Here is a 17959-nt window from a genome sequence, read left to right as displayed (position 1 = left end):
CGAGCCCGGGACGGAAAGTGCGTGTTGACTGGAGTAGTCAACCAGTTTGCAAGTTCAGATGAGTGGGCTTAATTTGAAGCCGCCCATATCTTCCCTATAGGGCAGGGAGCCCATCTTCGAGCACGATTTCCCTCTGGGGACCGACATGATAAATGAAATCATGCGTGGCCACGCCCGGCTGAATAAATAGACAGCAACGGGGGATACGAGAATGCATAATACCTATCTCATGGGTGTTGGTGTCGTCCAGATCGCCATGTATAACTTATATATGGAGATGTATCAGATTCATCAGATTCATCAGGTCCGACAGAACGTTCGGTGGCACCTACCCTTTGGCGTAGTTGCCAGCCCTAACATGGCTACTTCACTACAAACACCTAAGCTGCATGCTTCATACTTCATGCTTCATGCATCTACTCAATATATTGTTAAGGCCCACAGATGTTTTATCCATCACTCATTCATTCTGAGAGGCAAATATGGCAGCCTCCAGTAAAAGAGATACAACACGACGAAGTCTTTTCAATCTCTGGATCCCAACTAAAGTCGTCGTCTCTGGAAAGCCAGACACATCTCCAACTGATTCTGAGACGACAGAAAGTCCGGCATCAGAGCCAATTATCCCAAGGGCGGGAAAGGATCGGCTTAGGGTTCGTTTAACTCGAAGCGGCTCCAAGATTCTACTGTTGCTGGGTTTGCGCGGTTCATCCAAGAGTGAGTGGTAATGTTTTTCTATATCTGACCATTCACTGATTCTGCGTCACAGGCAACAAAGCGTTCAGCACCGACACCGATTGTTGCTATTCCGTACAGGCCGGCGCCGAAAGCCCAAGCCCCTCAAACCCATCCTCCCCAAGTGGTAACGGCGATGACAGCCCAGGATATCTGACTGCAGCCGAATCCCCTCAAAGCGAACCAATACCTGTCACTCCTTCACTCAGAATCTCCACCGAAGGGGTTGAAACTTTGTCTGAGCCTCTTCCCGACCTACGACCGTCACCCGAGAGTCAGGGTGAGTTAACGAGTCAATCGGCTGTTGTTGACGACGTGCAGCAACATGCCACAAATGAGAACCCTCTGCCAACTACTGCCACCGAGCAACCAAGTTCAACGAATTCAAAATTTGTCAATCGCTTCTCGCAAAGGATCTCGCTGGCGTTTGGCCACGCCACTGTCATACGCCGGGTACATCTTCGGTCGAGACCAAGTGTCCTTCGCGTCAGTTCTCCAGTACTAGACGACCTGAGCGAACAGAATGACGGTGTCAGTGATAGCTCAGACCCATCAACCAGCCCCAGTAGTGATAGGTCTCCTACTGGCGGACAGTCAACTTCACTGACTCCACTCACGTCCGGTGGGCCGTCCCCTTCCTCGGATAAAAACAAGTTGCACGATGAACACGAAGCTGCAGTGGTCCATTGGCTCTCTCTCTCTGAGACCAATGAAGCGGCCAGCGCTTCAGGCACATACTTAAATGCGACAACACCGTCAATCAAAACCGTGGAAGCGACATCAGTGGCAAAAGTTTACTTGGAGCTATACTTCAACTCCATTTTTCAAAACAAAGATCCCCGTCAGCAACGTCAGCTCGAGTTAGAGCACCATATCTATGCGTTTGAACTCACGCCCGAAGAGCGCTTAATGACGAGACACAACTGGGTCATGGGAGAGAACGATTATATTCGACAGTGCCGTGTGCTCAAATCAAATCGATACTGCACCCAAAGCGAAAGTATCATGTCTGTCACAGGATACAAAGCCATCAAGGTACTCGGGAAAGGAAGTTTTGGTGTTGTGCGTCTTGTTCGACGGAATGACTGTGATTCGAGTTCCCATGAAAATGACCCGTTGGCTCTCAAAAACAACAATGTCCATCCCAGATCGAACCCTCTTGGAGCTCTGATGTCTGCCGTAGAAGGTGCCAAACAAAGCCGTCGAAGGTATATGACCGGCGAGAAGAAGGAGGTATACGCCATGAAAGTCATCAAAAAGTCAGAAATGATCCGCAACTCCCAGGAAGGCCATATTCGAGCGGAAAGAGATTTCCTCGTTGCTTCTGAAAGCTCCCGATGGGTTGTTCCTTTGATCGCCAGCTTTCAAGATGCCAACAATCTATATCTTGTGATGGATTACATGGTTGGTGGTGACTTCTTGGGGTTACTGATCCGCAAAGATATACTCCGCGAGGACTGGGCACGATTTTACATCGCCGAAATGATATTGTGCATCGAGGAGGCACATCGACTTTGCTGGATTCATCGCGATGTCAAGCCTGATAACTTCCTAATCTCTGCGTCGGGCCATTTGAAAATTTCCGACTTCGGTCTTGCTTTTAATGGGCACTGGTCGCATGATCAAGCTTATTACAACAGCCATCGCTACTGTTTGCTGGAGAAACTTGGCATTGATGTCAAGGGTGATTCCGAAGATCAGAAAGAGGTTGCCGAAGCGAAAGAGCTCCCGCCTGAGATAAAATTGCACAGTCTGGATGATTATACTGTGCATCAGCCATCCTCGACGGGTTTGTTGGATTGGAGGAACAGCAAGGGGCGACGCAGATTCGCAAAAAGTGTTGTTGGAACCAGTCAATACATGGCACCTGAGGTCGTTCGCGGTGAAATGTATGACGGACGATGCGACTGGTGGAGCTTGGGTATCATTCTATACGAGGTAGGTCGCTCGACATTTCTGTTATATGTGTATCAATTCCTCATCGTTTTCCAGTGTCTATATGGTTTCACGCCCTTTGCCTGTGAAAATCGCCATGATACAAAGATCAAGATCCTTGTGAGTACCTACCTTGTTCCCTTGTTCTAGTGAACATTTCATTCTAAAAACCTCTCAAGCAACACACGAGAACTCTGCGATTTCCACGGGAGAAATCCACGGACAAGTTAGTCTCTCGAGAGGCCATTGATCTGATAATCAGGATGCTCCAAGAGCGCGAATACCGCCTGTGTTCTCCGAAGTACCAAGCCAATGATATACTGAATGGACGACCCGTCTCAACTCAAATGATGTACTCCATGGACGCGCGGTATAGAAATATCGCGAGCTACTACGTTTACCCCAACGATGCAACAGACATCAAGATTCATCCGTTCTTCCGAGGTATCCGATGGCAAGATCTTCATATGTGCCAACCACCAGTGATCCCTAGGGTCAAGAACTGGGAGGACACTAGATATTTTGACGACTGGGAGTTGGCCAGTGATGAGGTCGAGCATGCTGCTGGTAGTGGCTCGGAGGATGGTGACCAAGAGCCTGATGAGATTATCCCTGAGAATCAAGAAATCAGTCCAGCGAAGGACGCTGTTCAGCCGCCAGTTGCTGAGGCTACCCCACGCACAGCACAGGAGCAAGCAAAAGATGCCAAAAAGCAAAAGGAGAAGAAGCGGCCCCGCGACAAAATCCTTCGGGACAAACAGATGAGCAAGACAGTCTTGGACATTCGCAAAAAGGGCGCTTTTCTGGGGTACACATACCGGCGACCCAACGACGTTGCTTTGGCTTTCAGCACAGAGCGAGGGCGTCAACCTTATACCAGAGGCCAATTGGCTGGCCTGTACACATCGTGACTATACAGAGCAAAGCCGTCCACGGGTGGACTGGGGAGTTACCTCCTTGGTTGACTTGACTTGGAGCAAACCTGTTGGCTATTGTTACATTCCCATTTACACGACACACTGCCATCCTTTCACCGGATCAAGCATATCCATATAACCCTTCTTTTCATTTTGTATAGCGCCTCATTCCCTCATAGGTGACTATTCACCCTCCTTGGAATTACAATGTTCGCTCCACTCTCCCTCTTATGTATCCTTAGGAATGAATATATTATTATGGATAGAAAATGTTAGCCTACAGTGCACAAAATGTATCGTCATCAGGTTGAATACACTCTATTCCCTATGATACTTCATCGAAGATGGATGAAGCGAAACACCCAACAGAAAGGGAAACAACGCTCGGAAATTCATACACACAGCAAGGAGAAAGCGCCTATGTATAGTCTCTAATCACATCTGGTAGGCAAGAAATAGGGTATCGGAGAGCAAATTCATGACAGAGAAGCTTTCAAGGGGGTATCAAGTTCAGAGTAGATGGATAGGAAGGGGGAAATGATTAAAGAGATAGGTGCATTAGTGGCAAAAAGCAACCTGGGTTCACAGAACCGGCGCACTCATGGAGAAAGCTGAATCCGTGACACGATCCTCGGGCTTCATAGTACCATTGAGCAGCGGACAGAGCTTTTTGTTCGTTTTGATGTGCCCGACCTGGCCACAGTTGGCGCACTTGCGCTGAGTACCAGCAGGCTTGCCGTCCGGATCGCCAGAACGAGGAATGCCCTTCTGCTTCTCGCGGGCAAAACGACGCTCTTTGTTGCGGTTGAGACGGCCGAGCTCAGCTTCGATCAACTTCCTGTTGCGGGCGTCGACTTCTGGATCGCCCGTGGGCTGGAGAGATTCCAGTTTTGTGTGCATGGCTTCGTTATGGTGACGGTGTTGGATGTAGTGTCTGATCACTCGGGGATCGAAAATATGTTGTTCCTGCTCCACGATTTCGCCGTTTTCTAGCTTGACCTGGCGGGTGATGCGCAACACTTTTCCGCGCTGGCTATTGAAACTCATTTTGCTGAACTGACTTGTTGTCTCATCATCACGACGATATGGTCCAGGTGTAGGTGCTTCGGATCGGGGTGTTGGTTTGTTGAATTGATCTTGGTATTCGTCTTCTTGGTCCACGTCGCTTTCCTGGTCGGAATGCTCGATGGTAGAAGACAAGCTGCTTTTTTGGGCATCCCAAATCCGACGAATGGATGTTTCGTATGACTTTTGCTGGCGGGCAACATTGTAGCTGTGACCTCCAAGCTCCTTAAGCCGCTGCGCGTCCAGCTTATCCTCAACACTTTCACCGATGGCCTTGAACCCACCCTTCATGCTTGTTTTGATAAAATTATAGCCCTCGCCACGGCCGGTGGGGTCTCCTTCGCCATGAAGCTTCAGCATGGCCTTTCCTTGGGAGGCCAACAAAAAGTTGCGGGTTGCCTTCCAGGGAGCCATCTGCTGCTCAAAGCTCTCGAATTCTTCGTCTTCTTCGTTTTCGCCGCCAGTCTCGGCATCGTTGCCATAACCGGTGTCGTGAAGATGCTGCTGTCCAATTTGCATGGATTCCAGAAGACAAACATCTTCGGGCTGAACCCACGAGCGAATTGTATCCTGGTCAGGCAGAACTGGATCCAGTGGCTTCCAATATTTAGTGTCTTTGTCGTGCTGAAGGAAATCCTTGACCTTCTGTCGGTTCTGCATATCCGTAGTGTTTGGTATGTGAGCTGTAACATCGCTGATCGCGAGTCGCTCATCCGGGCTCTTCTTCAACAAGCGATACACCAGCATCTTCATGCGATTCTTGGCGACAGTTGTCACCTTGCGCGAGTGCGGTCCAGGGATGTCAACCGATGGGAATTGCTGTCCGGCGACATAGAAATTTTCGATGTTACGCAAATAGTAGGCACTGCCATCTGATCCAGTGGTGCTGCGGACCACAAGGAAGTCCGTGGATTTGGATTGATGCGGGAATAGCGGTGCTCGGTACATTGAGTTTGAGATTGCCGGGGAGACTTCGCCGGGGTCAACATGGCCAAAGATTGAGTAGGGACTCTTATCCTGGGGTAGAAGAACAACTGTTTCGCCAATATCTGCCCTTGGGCGAGTGGGATCGTCAATATTCTTTCGCCGGTAATAATTGATGAAGCGGTTGCACATTCCAAAGTTGGCTAGCGTCATGGGCAGCTCCTCCGAATACTCCACCAGCAAAACATTGGAGTTGTCTCCCATGGACAATGACTTTGTAGAATCATAAACAGCTTTCACATCTTTGCCACGCAAGTGCTTGCGTCTTAATTGGACGGGATTCTTGAACCAAGACGTTTGTCCAGGTCGGAAGGCCATAGCAGGTCGGTGGAAAGATCTAGCTTCAGCCTTGGCTAACTCAGTCTTGTAATAGGGCCACTGCAAACGCAGGGCGGGCAGACCGTGCTCAAGTGTCACGTTTCCAAGAGTACTGCGGATCTTGTTCTGATGATTCTGTTTAAGCATATCGTATGCTTGATCATTCGAAATGTTGTATCGCTGGGTGAGACGGCGTGTCAGATTCAGGTCCACTTCATCCCTGGTGCGAGGAGCGGCGTGTTTCGGCTTATTTGCGACGGTATCCGCTCTTAATTCGTCGACAAGAATGTTCGGATCATTGAGATCAATTGTGACTCTCCTTGCAATTTTCATTGTCGCTTGTTCCGGATCATCCAATAGGGGAATATCAATATGTGATAGAGCAATGACATCCATCGGAGTCGGACCGGTCTTTCGTTTCTTGTTCGGAAGCTCGGTTTCCATGAGCCAATCTGCTTCATCATCATCAAAGGTGCCATCTTTTCTTTGTGCCAATGGCTTCTCTTCCGAGTCAGTACTGGAGACATCATCCTTAACATCCCAGTCCACACAAATCGTTCGAAGGTCCTGCATGGTGAAGCCACCCGGCAGAACTTCATCTCCGTCCACATCATCCAGGTCCATGTCATCCTTTGTATCCTCCTCCGCCTCTTCTCCCTCATCTTCGCGGTCCGATTGTGTGATCATCACCAAGCCATGAGTTTCGTGATCGAGGCCACGCTTGAGGGGTTGACCGGTTCTGAATGCACGCTCATGATCAGGCGCCAGTTCAATATTTACTTTCGTGGGTAAAACAGGCTTAGGCGGCTTGGTCGGCTGTTTTCCAATGAAGATGGCTTTCTTGTGGGGAATCAACTCGAGCCAACGTGGAAGAGTGTTGCGGTCGAACGAAGGAAACAAGGAATGCAAAAGCTCTTCGTGGTTCTCAGGCGGTGCAGGTGGGTTCTCAACGCCTGACATGGCGAACAACTGCTGCTGAAGTTTCCACGCGCGGAGTTCGACGGGATTCATGTCTTCCGACATGATACTGTCATCATCCGGGAATTCATCATCCTCCATCATAGGTGGCTCTGGCTGCGGTTCCGGGGCTGACGGGATGGGTGGTAGGTCAACGGGCGCATCTGTCAAGGGCATTTCTTCGTCTTCGAAAAGGCCACGGGTAGCATCATCCTGTCCAGCAGGAGGCGGCGAAAAAGAACCTTCGCCAAAAAGATCATCGAGATTGTCGTCCTGGGCCTGAGCCCCCTCTACTTGGTCACCGAAGAGATCGTCTCCATTTCCGAAAAGAGCGGCATCGTCTGAGCCCAGATTCGCGAAAGGATCTTGATTGTCATCCACTGCGGGCAGGGCTGGGGCTGGGCGTCCGACGACCTCTTCTTCCGGAAGCTCATCGTCTTCAAAATCCTCGTAGTCGATCGCATCGTCGGCTTTTTCGCCGACCTCCAAGTCACGCGACAAGAACTCCAGAGAGGGGCCATTATCCTCGTAGTTGTTCAGTTGTCGCATCACATCATCGAAATCGACATCGTCCTCGCCCTCCGGGGCCTTCGGTGTTGCGTGAGGCATGATGGGCAAGTACGCTTGTGTTGAATGTGAGAGAAGTGTTGTAAAATGAAGAAAGCGTTAGATTTAACAAGTTGGTGAGAGAAATCGTAGGTTAAGAATGTAGGCGCGAGCCAGGCAAGGCGACGACGCGATTCAGAATATGCACATCTGGGTATTATGAGAGTCTGCAATTTTGAATTGGGTTTTGCCGTGGCTCTAGTCGCGCAGGAGAGAGGAGAGGAGGAGGGGCGTGTCGGACAGATGGCTGAAGAGAGAAAACGGGCGTCCAGGCTAATGCGCAAGGGACCGGTTCACGCTAACCCGATAAGGCAATCAGCTTATGCCTGAAGTTCAATACTTCAATGGGTTCAAATAGAAAACAATGAATAAAACATAATAAAACATATTTGGAAGTAAAAATACATTTCATGACATTATTGTCAAATGAATAGCAACCATAAGTCATGACACATTGAAGTCTCCATAGAAAATACACAACGCCTTGCTTGCACCCTCCATGCAATAGTGCATTACTGTAGCCTTGTCGCCATCAGGGACTAGCTTTGCAATTTGTTTTAAATCAGAGGTTCTTGGAATGTAAAGAACCATGTGCTTGCTGAATACTGAGTATTCATCATACAATCTTTGGAGGGAATATGGCTCCATGGTCTTCAGGTTGAATACCTGATCTGAACGATATCCCGGGCCTGTTATATTTAGTTTATGCCACAGAAGCAAAGATTCGGTGGGACTTACCTCCCCAGGGAGGGCTAGCAAAGACAACACTGTACGGCGCCAGTTCTTTAAGTTGATTCTTGAGAACCTCAAAGCAATCGCCTTCAAACCAAGTGATCTTGTCCTCCACCCCATAGATTTTCGCATTGTGTTTTGCGCACTTAAGCACAGCAGGATTTTTTTCAATCGCGTAGATTCGTTTCCACTTTCCGGTCAGGGCAAATGCAATGGTATTTCCGCCTGCGCCAGCAAAGGCATCCACAAGAACCTTGCGCTCAGCAGGTGCTGATTCGGCAATCTGTGAAGCTATTACGCTGAATAAATGTTAGCAGGGCATCTGGCATAATAGAAAAAGATCAACGAACTTGGCGACTGGTTCTGGCGTGACGCCAAACCAAGCATCGTCGGTCAACCATACACCATCGTCGTACTTGGAAAAGATCCGGTAGCGTTGTGCCCAGTAGCTGGTAATTGGGTTAGCATTTGTATTTTTAGATGACAGTGGCACTTACTTCTGGATGTCCCAGGGCACTTCGTGCAAACTGCTGTAGTGATGCACCTCTGGAGGCGCGTCTTCGTCGGCCATGATAGAATGCAGCGATAAAGCGAGTTGATCAATCGATTCTCGATAACTGATAAAGACGGGATGGTGTTTGCATGGTTTGCACCTACCTATCTGGCCAGCTGCACGAGGTAAACACAACCACAGCTTCCCCATTTCAGCCTCATTCGATCACCTCTCGCAATCTTAATTATAGCGAGGAATTATGTTCGGCGCATTAAATCGCTTCATCGGCCGGCTAGATGGGGAGCCTGGTCAACAGCCTCGCAACGGCCCTAGTGACAACGTATTCGGTTTCCAGGTCCTCCGCAACAAAGACCCAGAACTGCCTCTAGAGCCATGGTTTGACTTTATCGTGGGTATCAACGGTCATACAATTGTAAGTATAGAGGAACATTTCTCTCCCCAGCATTATAGCTTCGCTCACACTGACATACAGGAAGATCCGGACCCAAACCTCTTCGCGACAGAATGCCGAAATTGCGCTGGGGGAAGCTTGACACTTGAAGTGTGGAGTGCGAAGGTAAGGATGCTGAAATGGTACCTTTGATTCAAGCTAATTTTATATACTATCAGGGTCAACGAACACACACAGTCACTCATCCTATACCACCAACGAACCCCTCCCTCGGCCTCGCGCTGCAGCTTGCCCCCCTCTCCTCTACGCAAAACATCTGGCATGTTATTGCAATTCCATCGCCACTCAGTCCCGCATACCAAGCCGGGTTGCTTCCTTACTCAGACTATATCATTGGAACCCCCAGCGGGACGTTAAGAGGGGAGTCGGCACTGGGGGAGTTGGTTGAAGATCATCTAAACCGCACACTGGTTCTTTGGGTTTACAACAGCGAATTTGATGTGGTTCGTGAGGTCGAGCTCGTTCCTACCAGAGGTTGGGGTGGCGAAGGCGCCCTTGGTGCAGAGTTGGGATACGGTGCTCTTCACCGACTACCAATTGGACTTGGAGAAGAGGTCGAGGGACCAGGGGAGGTTGTATTCGAGACACGCGAGGATGGCACTGCTGCCCCAGTGGGTGGCCCTGCAAGCGCTATCCCGGGCATGGCAGCTCCGTCAGGTAACTTCCTAGTCCCAGCAAATATCGCAGCACCGCCGCCCCTGGCCTCCGCTCAAGGACGAGGTGCCTCGCCGTTACAGAGCAGATCCCCCGCCAGCCGTCGAGCAGGGAAATCACGGCCAGCGGCATCGCCCAACAGAGCCTTTGATGATTACTTTGCCGAGGGTGAAGAGAAAAGTCGGGAGCAAGACTATGCGCCGTCACGGCATGGTACTCCTCTACCTCCGCCGCCGAAGGTGGGAGGCCCGCCCCCTCACTCGGGGAGCCCTGCGCCGGAAGGATCACCAGGACCTGCGGAGGAAGAATGAATGGCTTAGAGAAAACAGAAATCAATTTAATGTAGAGTATGACGAAATCAAATTATGTCGATCATCGCAAGCTACCTGTTCCCATCTTCAAGCGTACGCTCATAGGTGCTCTTGTCAGATCACCCACTTTATGACTGAACGATTCAAACAAAAGGAATCAATCCGGTTATGTCTTCGGATCTACGAGTTCTAGGCGTACATATGCAACAAATAAATCCGCTCTATAGCCCCAAGCAACTGGGCTATATTTAGTGTCCCTTGCTCACCAGCTCTTCCAACTTCTTCCGAGTGTCACCAATCTTCTCCTCCATCATCTGGCGCGCCATTCCGCTGTGCGCAATGCCGGTGAACCAGATGTGCTCCGCACGCTCACGGATAGCCAAGTGCTTCTCCGCAACAGCAGGGACCTTCTTCTCGTAGTCCCAAACCAAGTCTCCGACATTCCGCATCGTCACGGGCAGAAGGGTGTAGGCGGCAGCAGTGCCGAAAGCGAGCGGCGATGCAGTGCGGAGGAAGATGCCACGGTTACGCGAGACAATCGAGCCGGCCATGGCGGTCACGACGACATAGACACCACCGGGCAGGAGACGCTCGCCGGACTCGGCAGAAGGTGCGAGTGAGGCAACGGTGTTGGTGAAGCAGTTTTCGATGTTGAGGGCCCGAGACAGGAAGTTGTTGAAGCCCTGCTCTGCGGCAAGGGAGTGTGAGTAGAGGAAGAGGCGAGCTTGTCGGACCTGAGCGGTCAGGATATCTGTCGGGGTGGGCGAAGAGGGAGCGGGTTGCGCAGCCGGCGCGGAGATCAGCTTCGGTGCGGCAGGTGCGGCAGGCGCAGCAAGCTGAGAGGGTTTGGAGGGTTCAGGAATGTCGGCTGGGAAGTCATCGTAGATAGGTTTCCGCTATATTAGGGAAGCAGTCGTGTGTCAGACCAAGCCACCTCGGACATTCAATAAAGCTAGGAACAGATCTGATCATACATTGTCTCGGGGCTCTTCTGCGAATGCGGTCTTCTTGGGGAACAGAGCAATACCTCCCGCGAGGAGAGTGGCTGCGATCGGAGCCACAGCCCGCTGGGCACAAGTCAGCATGGGAACAGGACATTGGGGGATCAATTGCATCCAACTAGAGAGCAAACAAATATAAAAATGCATACCTGTTGCAACATCGGCCGGAATGACATCCTGAGGGTGTGGGGAAGACGAGAAGGGGGGAAGAGCTGGTAGTGAGGATGAAGCAAAGTCGTGTTGGAGCAAGACGGGAATTCTTCGGCTCGGCGGAACCTCCAGAAAACTCCGTCATTGCCCGTTCTCCTTGACTCGATGTTTCTTTCAATAGAGGATTTATGAATTTACAATTTCCGATGGTTTAAATCTATTTTAAATACAGTATCTACAATGCTTCGCCCTTTGCGACGAACATGGACATGTCGGAAATGCCTGCGTCTGCGGCCCCAATCTCGAGCCTTCGAGAGCGCCGCATCTTCTCCGTCAACGTCGTTTGAGTACATTCCAGCAGATAACAGTGCACCAAGGAAGAAGTCCGATGACCACACTCTGCGCCGCGTTTTTGATTCCCAACCATTTTGGAATGAGTTCTCCCAGCAGCGCACCACCACAGTCCCAAGGCAAGCTGGATTGGTCCAAAACCAATACCTGACAAGCCCCGAGGGCTTTCGGACATTCGCAAATGTCTCGCTACAGAGATGCCAGGCTATTGTAGCCAAGGTGCTTGCCGCCTCCACGGTTGAAGAATACAGGGCCCTAGCACGAGACCTTGACCAGCTAAGCGATCTCCTGTGTCGCGTCATCGATCTGTCCGACTTCATTCGAACCATTCACCCCGATCCGCGGATACAAGAAGCAGCCACGCAGGCGTGGGCTCTCATGTTTGAATATATGAACGTTTTGAACACAACTACGGGGCTTCATGAACAGCTCAATAAGGCCTTGAACAACCCCGACGTGACATCATACTGGACCGAGGCAGAACGGATCGTGGCACAGATCCTCAACAAGGATTTTTCGAACTCTGCAATTCATATGCCACCCAATGTCAGACAGCGGTTCGTAAATCTCTCTAATGATGTGAGCCAGTTAGGTTCCGATTTCATGAATGGCGCGGAGCCTGCAAGGTCCCAGGTGGTCTTTGGTGCCAACAGCCTCCAGGGATTGGATCCTATGGTTATCTCCAAAATCAAGCGGTGGAATAAGAAGGCGCCAGTTCCAACTATGGGTGTCGTCCCTCGACTTGCTCTCCGCTCAGTGCATGACGAAGATGTTCGCAAAGACATCTATCTTGCCACTCGAACATCCAGCAAGCGCCAAATTCAAAGATTGGAGGAACTTCTAGTGAAGAGGGCAGAGTTGGCACAACTCACGGGCTACAACAGCTTTGCACACATGACTCTCGGCGACAAAATGGCCAAGACACCCGAAGCAGTATCGAACTTCTTGACTTCGCTTGTGTCCAGCAACCAAGGTCCAGTCCGGGAAGAACTATCTAAGCTACAGAGCTTGAAGGGAAGCTCCTCCCTGCAGCCCTGGGACCATGCATACTACGTTCACAAGCGCGTTCTAGAGTATTCCCAAGCCCGTCGCTCTCGACACATGGGTGTTATCAATGAGTTCTTTTCTTTGGGTACCGTGATGCAAGGTCTCTCTCGACTCTTTGACCGTTTGTATGGTGTGCGTCTAGTCCCTCATGAAGCATCTCCCGGTGAGACTTGGCATCCAGACGTTCGTCGATTGGATGTAGTGGACGAGTCGGAGAATCATATTGCAGTCGTCTACTGTGACTTGTTTACACGGCCGAGCAAACACCCAAATCCGGCTCACTTTACTCTGCGCTGCTCGCGCGAAATTTCCGCACAGGAGATCGCCGAGTGTGCCTCTATGAACCAATCTGCGCACCCAAATGATGGCATGGCTACTGGTGTAGATCCGGTAACTAACACCCTGCGCCAACTCCCAACCATTGCTCTCGTATGTGATTTCCAGGAACCTCAGGCCAATGGAACCGGCCAGCCAACTCTCTTGAGCGAGCAGAGCGTTCGCACCTTGTTCCACGAGATGGGCCATGCTGTCCACTCCATCCTGGGTCAAACGCCTCTGCAGTCCATCTCCGGTACTCGGTGCGCCACCGACTTCGCCGAACTTCCCTCCGTACTGATGGAGAGCTTTGCGACTGCGCCCGAGGTGCTACGCCTCTACGCGCGACACTGGAAGACCGACGAACCTCTGTCCGAGAGCATGATGCAGAGCATGGAGCTCGACCGCACTGCGCATGGGTCCATCTATGGTGCCGTTGAGAACGAAGCACAGATCCTCATGGCGCTCGTTGATCAAGCCTATCACTCGATCCCAGCTGAAGTTAGCTCGGCTGGCATTAATTCCACCGATATCTATCATCGAGTCTTTTCCCAGCATTCCAGTCTACCCGACCCAAACAATGTCCAGCCACGTACCTCTTGGCAGGGCTTCTTCGGCCACTTGTATGGCTACGGTGCCACGTACTACAGCTATATATTTGATCGGGCGATCGCGAACAAACTCTGGCAGGACGTCTTCCAGTCTGGCCAGGCGGCAACTGATCGTGCCGCTGGTGAGCGATACAAGAATGAAGTTCTCCGCTGGGGTGGTGGCCGCAATGGCTGGCAATGTGTGGCCGGTGTCTTGGGAAGCAGCAACCCCTCTAACACGAACGGACGGCTAGCTGAAGGTGGTGACGAGGCCATGCGTGAGGTTGGTCGCTGGGGCCTCGGACGTGAAGGTGTGTCTGGATAATGTGACACCAGTGTACTTTTATTGCCTTTTGATACATCTATATTTGCCATATATGGCTTTGTAAATAAACATAAGTTCACGATATGATTCGACCTTGCTTTTCATTAAACTCTCAAGGCTTGAACTGCTAATCCACCGTGGACAAAATGCTTACATGTGAACCATATCCAAAAAGAGACTAGTTAGGCAATCCAGTTGGATGCAATGTCCGAGACAAGAGCTAACATAGAAAGTCCTTCGCATACTCTTCATACTGCTGCATAAAATCCTCCACGCTGAAAATATCATTGAGCCCCTTGTCCAATAGGATAACATTTCCCGCTTCGTTGTAGCCCTTCTTAAATGCTGCAAACAGTTTAGGGTCGTTTGAGAAGTGCGGAATGAAACTCTGGTTGTCACCCATTACCATAGCGCCCTTGAACGCTTGGTAAACTGTTTGGGGATCCTCGCTTAAGTCAACCGACTCGCACTGGCCGAAGTCTAGGAAGAACATTCCGATCGCACGTCGTTGGCGGTCCGATCTTTCTTAACTGATCTTTACCCGTCTCTAAGGCGAATGTCCCAAATACGAACTCGACGTTATCGCTATTGACAGCAGAGCCCTAATATAAGGTTGCGTAGGACTTTCCTATCGTAGTTGCTAGCCTAGTTGTTTCGATTCCAATCTTTTTTATAGTATCAAGGTAGAGAGGTAAGTTTCTTAGGGGTACTTTAGGGTAATACGGACCATTAGCCTTACCGAGGTAGATCCGTGTAAGGCAGTGTTTGTTCTAAGGGTTATCTAGAAGGCCTTTGGTCTTAGGGGTTTCAAGACACAAATAAGCAATTAAAGCTGGCCGGACAATCTTAGGTAGCGGAAGGATTCGCTGCATCTTTATGATATCGCCGCGTGTACGATATTCGAGAGGTATCTTCGGGAAAACGTTATCCTAGAATGAGCTCTGCTGTGTCGTTTGTGTAAACTCAATAAGCTTAGGAACTATAACCTCAGTCTCTGTCATCCTCTGGTAGCGTTTAAAAGCTGCTGAGACATCGAGGTGGATTTTGTACTTATGGTATAGGTTGGATAGTCGACTTTCATTGCCTGGTTTTTCTTTCTTGAACACAAACTCTTTGCTAACTTGTTCGAACACGACGCCCTGTAATCCAATTCCAATCTGGTTAATGTCCTGTAAATCTGGCCGAGATTGTGCTTCCCGGAAACGCCGGCTAAATGAGGATGTGGTAGAGATAACTGAGTTCAAGTTGAGTGATTATTGAAGAATGGTAGAGTCAGGCATCATTGCAAGTTCGGTGGCATCAATGAAGCGTTGCGCAATTTGGGCGTTTCTCGCTATTGAGCTGGCGGTTGATTGGGTGGACTTATCACTGATGTTAAGGGATCGTCGTTGGTCCATGATGGGTTATTGTAAAGAAATGTAGAGGGATAGGCAGTAACGAAGTGAAGTAGAGAGATAACTTTCCCGACGTCTATTTTAGCACGAAGAACCTTAGAACCTTGGAAAGTAAGAACATGTTGTCCTTGATAAGTTATCTGCAACGCTCTTCAGGTATGGGAGGAATCGTGGACGTTGTTCAGGTGTTGATGTATATATATATATGAAATCCACCCATATTAATTAGAGAGAATTAACTTGTCAATGATATATATATCCATGGGAAGCCCACCTAGGTACGTACTTGATTTCCCCTACCACTTCTTCTTAGTGCTCAGTCCTTGCCGCTTTTTGCTCACTGAGACTAGAGCGCTCTAATTGAACAGCCTGATCTTACTCCCAAGGTCCCTTGGTCACCGAGTATACTAACTATACTATTTGCCGAGCGGAGCGAAGTAGGATAAACAAGAGCAGTGTTTTTTTCTCGGACCAACAAATCAGACTATCAGAAAGGTAAAAAGCGGGGGTTTAGGTGGGACACAAGTCCTGATCATGTAGATTTGTATGCAATTCCCTACCTAGGTAGGTAACCCCTCTCAGCCCTGAGGCTCGAGGGAGTTCCATAATCATCTAGTTCACGCTGTCACTGCCACTGACCACCAAATTCGCATTTTTTTACTCAAGTGATATATGACACTGAGACTGAAGTTTTGGGAACTCCAAAGTCGCGTGGCGCTGTTCGCGCATGTGCTCCACACAGACTCGTAGAAGGCATTATAGGTCAAAGTTTGGACACTATTAGGGTTCTCTGGCTGTAGGGATTGTTGCGCCTGGGACGTGTCCGAAGCAAGGCCAGAATCTCCCAATACTTGAAGACTCATTCCAGGAGTGAGAGGTGGCTTCATCTTGCTTTTCATCACCAGCTGCTGCGGTCGTAGTTTGGTTAAGGTCGGGAGACGTTGTCCATCCCCCGGAATAGCAAGCGGTTGTGACAAGAGTAACAGATACGCCTGGCTCAGGTACACCCTTTAGTCGGAGTATACTAAGCCCCTTCGATTGATTCCCAGCATCTAGTAATAAGTCGTGACAAAAGACGAGTAAAAGAAGGGGTCACGATTTCGCTTAGCGAGCTCTGATGCCTCTTTCGCCTTCTCAAAAAACCGAGCGATCATTTCACTCGAGTGAACTACAGTCACTTCAGTAATCCTTTTCTCCTGCAGTATCTCACGATCTAGGCAAACCTTTCGGTCTTGAAACGGGTTACCGTGGAGAAAGGAATTATACTTCTGTACCAGTTTCTCCCGCTGTAAGCCAGGTTTGGCTTCCCCCGAGGCCCTTCGGGAGAATATTAAAAGCGTAAAAATCGGAGATAAACCACCCATCGCATTTTGGATTTGCAGTTGCAAGGTTTGGATGTGTGGCGGCAAGGATGATTGTGTTGCCGTGGATATATGTACGGGCGACTAAGTAGTTATGCCATCCAACACATAACTCTCTCATTGGTTATTACCTCACCGCCTAGTTCATTACTGCCTTCTTGGAGTATTTACTATTTGTATACTATATACTTTATAGATTCAATTCAGACTCAATTCAGATTCAATTCAGATTCAGTTCAGATTCGGTTCAGGTTCGGTTAGTAAGATAGTAAGATAGTACGTGACTACATTGAGCAGTCGGACTCTGAGCGCCCTCATAAAGCGGCGGCAGCCAAGATAGGAAAGCCCCACCTGGCAGAGGAAAAACACTACAACATACGTAGAGGTATCTCTGACAGTTAGAGAATATCATGATTCCCAGTAGAAAGCTGGCAGGTCCACCAGGAAGTAATCGCGGGCTTAGAATCAATTCCAACATAGAAATAAATGTATGCCTTACCCACGTTAGCTCTCCGGCTCAGCCGCCAAGACAAAAACCCGACCATACGTCTCAACCCGCAGGCCTTCGATATATATAACCAATCAGGACGTCAAATAAAAAAGCAAAGCCACCCGAAACATACAAGCAAATGCACACACAACCAGAAAGAAACATAGAAATAGTGCGTAGAATTTAACACAAAATGACTAGTTATGGAAGTTAAAGCTAACTATTGAGTACAAAGTACTTACATACGTATGTACAAAAGCCAAGGGCATCCATGGATAAAGAACACCCGATACTTGGTAAAAAAGAGTATATGTCAAATAGACTAGAATCTTTTATAAGCTTCATCTTGACAAAATACCTAGGTAAGGCCAAAAAGAGAGGGTGTAAAACAAAAGCCAAAAAATGGACTCGCGGGGAATCGAACCCCGGACCACTCCCATGCTAAGGGAGTATTATACCACTAAACCACAAGCCCAGTTGGATGAAATAAATTGCTCTTTAATGATATATAAACGAAAACCACATCTATAGAGGGATACCGCCCAATTACCGATGAGATATATAAGTAATAGATGTGTCCACAACGACAAAAAGGCAGCGTACCCACACCCAAAAGGCACTCATATAAATAAGCCGGAACAGTGGTATCGCCGATGCAAGGAGAGGCCGATCATGATGTTGCAGCTAGGTACTACTTTCAAACACGAAACAATTCTTCATCATCTGCTTAAAAAAGAGAATGTTCCTATGGTATGT

The 17959-nt window shown here is 49.3% G+C and overlaps 7 protein-coding genes across 7 annotated transcripts; 3 read left to right on the top strand and 4 right to left on the bottom strand.

The window, feature by feature from the left end:
* Positions 1-482: 482 nt before the first annotated feature.
* Positions 483-3581, top strand: N7516_003717 (uncharacterized protein; the record flags this gene model as incomplete). Its single annotated transcript, XM_057216437.1, has 4 exons — positions 483-717; positions 770-2673; positions 2728-2790; positions 2850-3581. The coding sequence occupies 4 exons, from the start codon at positions 483-485 to the stop codon at positions 3579-3581; spliced, it is 2934 nt and encodes a 977-aa protein (XP_057078320.1).
* Positions 3582-4169: 588 nt separating this feature from the next.
* On the bottom strand, positions 4170-7520 carry N7516_003716 (DUF3591 domain-containing protein; the record flags this gene model as incomplete). The annotated part of the gene is made up of 1 exon (XM_057216436.1): positions 4170-7520. One exon carries the CDS (start codon positions 7518-7520, stop codon positions 4170-4172), a length of 3351 nt encoding a protein of 1116 aa, XP_057078319.1.
* Positions 7521-7961: 441 nt separating this feature from the next.
* Positions 7962-8820, bottom strand: N7516_003715 (RNA methyltransferase; the record flags this gene model as incomplete). The annotated part of the gene is made up of 4 exons (XM_057216435.1): positions 7962-8206; positions 8256-8548; positions 8600-8698; positions 8747-8820. 4 exons carry the CDS (start codon positions 8818-8820, stop codon positions 7962-7964), a joined length of 711 nt encoding a protein of 236 aa, XP_057078318.1.
* A 181-nt stretch (positions 8821-9001) lies between these two features.
* On the top strand, positions 9002-10179 carry N7516_003714 (uncharacterized protein; the record flags this gene model as incomplete). Its single annotated transcript, XM_057216434.1, has 3 exons — positions 9002-9175; positions 9236-9319; positions 9373-10179. The coding sequence occupies 3 exons, from the start codon at positions 9002-9004 to the stop codon at positions 10177-10179; spliced, it is 1065 nt and encodes a 354-aa protein (XP_057078317.1).
* Positions 10180-10427: 248 nt separating this feature from the next.
* N7516_003713 (MICOS complex subunit MIC26/MIC27) lies at positions 10428-11387 on the bottom strand (the record flags this gene model as incomplete). The annotated part of the gene is made up of 3 exons (XM_057216433.1): positions 11330-11387; positions 11154-11246; positions 10428-11075 (listed from the first exon to the last, which is right to left on the bottom strand). Exons 1-3 carry the CDS (start codon positions 11354-11356, stop codon positions 10428-10430), a joined length of 768 nt encoding a protein of 255 aa, XP_057078316.1. The 5' UTR covers positions 11357-11387.
* A 183-nt stretch (positions 11388-11570) lies between these two features.
* Positions 11571-13958, top strand: N7516_003712 (mitochondrial intermediate peptidase; the record flags this gene model as incomplete). The annotated part of the gene is made up of 1 exon (XM_057216432.1): positions 11571-13958. The coding sequence occupies one exon, from the start codon at positions 11571-11573 to the stop codon at positions 13956-13958; it is 2388 nt and encodes a 795-aa protein (XP_057078315.1).
* A 220-nt stretch (positions 13959-14178) lies between these two features.
* N7516_003711 (uncharacterized protein) lies at positions 14179-14451 on the bottom strand (the record flags this gene model as incomplete). The annotated part of the gene is made up of 1 exon (XM_057216431.1): positions 14179-14451. One exon carries the CDS (start codon positions 14449-14451, stop codon positions 14179-14181), a length of 273 nt encoding a protein of 90 aa, XP_057078314.1.
* Between the last annotated feature and the right edge of the window lie 3508 nt (positions 14452-17959).

The sequence above is a fragment of the Penicillium verrucosum genome, assembly GCF_028828655.1.
Source record: "Penicillium verrucosum strain IBT 35672 chromosome Unknown utg000001l_segment0_segment0, whole genome shotgun sequence".
NCBI classification, from domain to species: Eukaryota; Fungi; Ascomycota; class Eurotiomycetes; order Eurotiales; family Aspergillaceae; genus Penicillium; species Penicillium verrucosum.
Note: the sequence above shows the minus strand (reverse complement) of the source record. Positions and strands in the feature narration are given on the sequence as shown.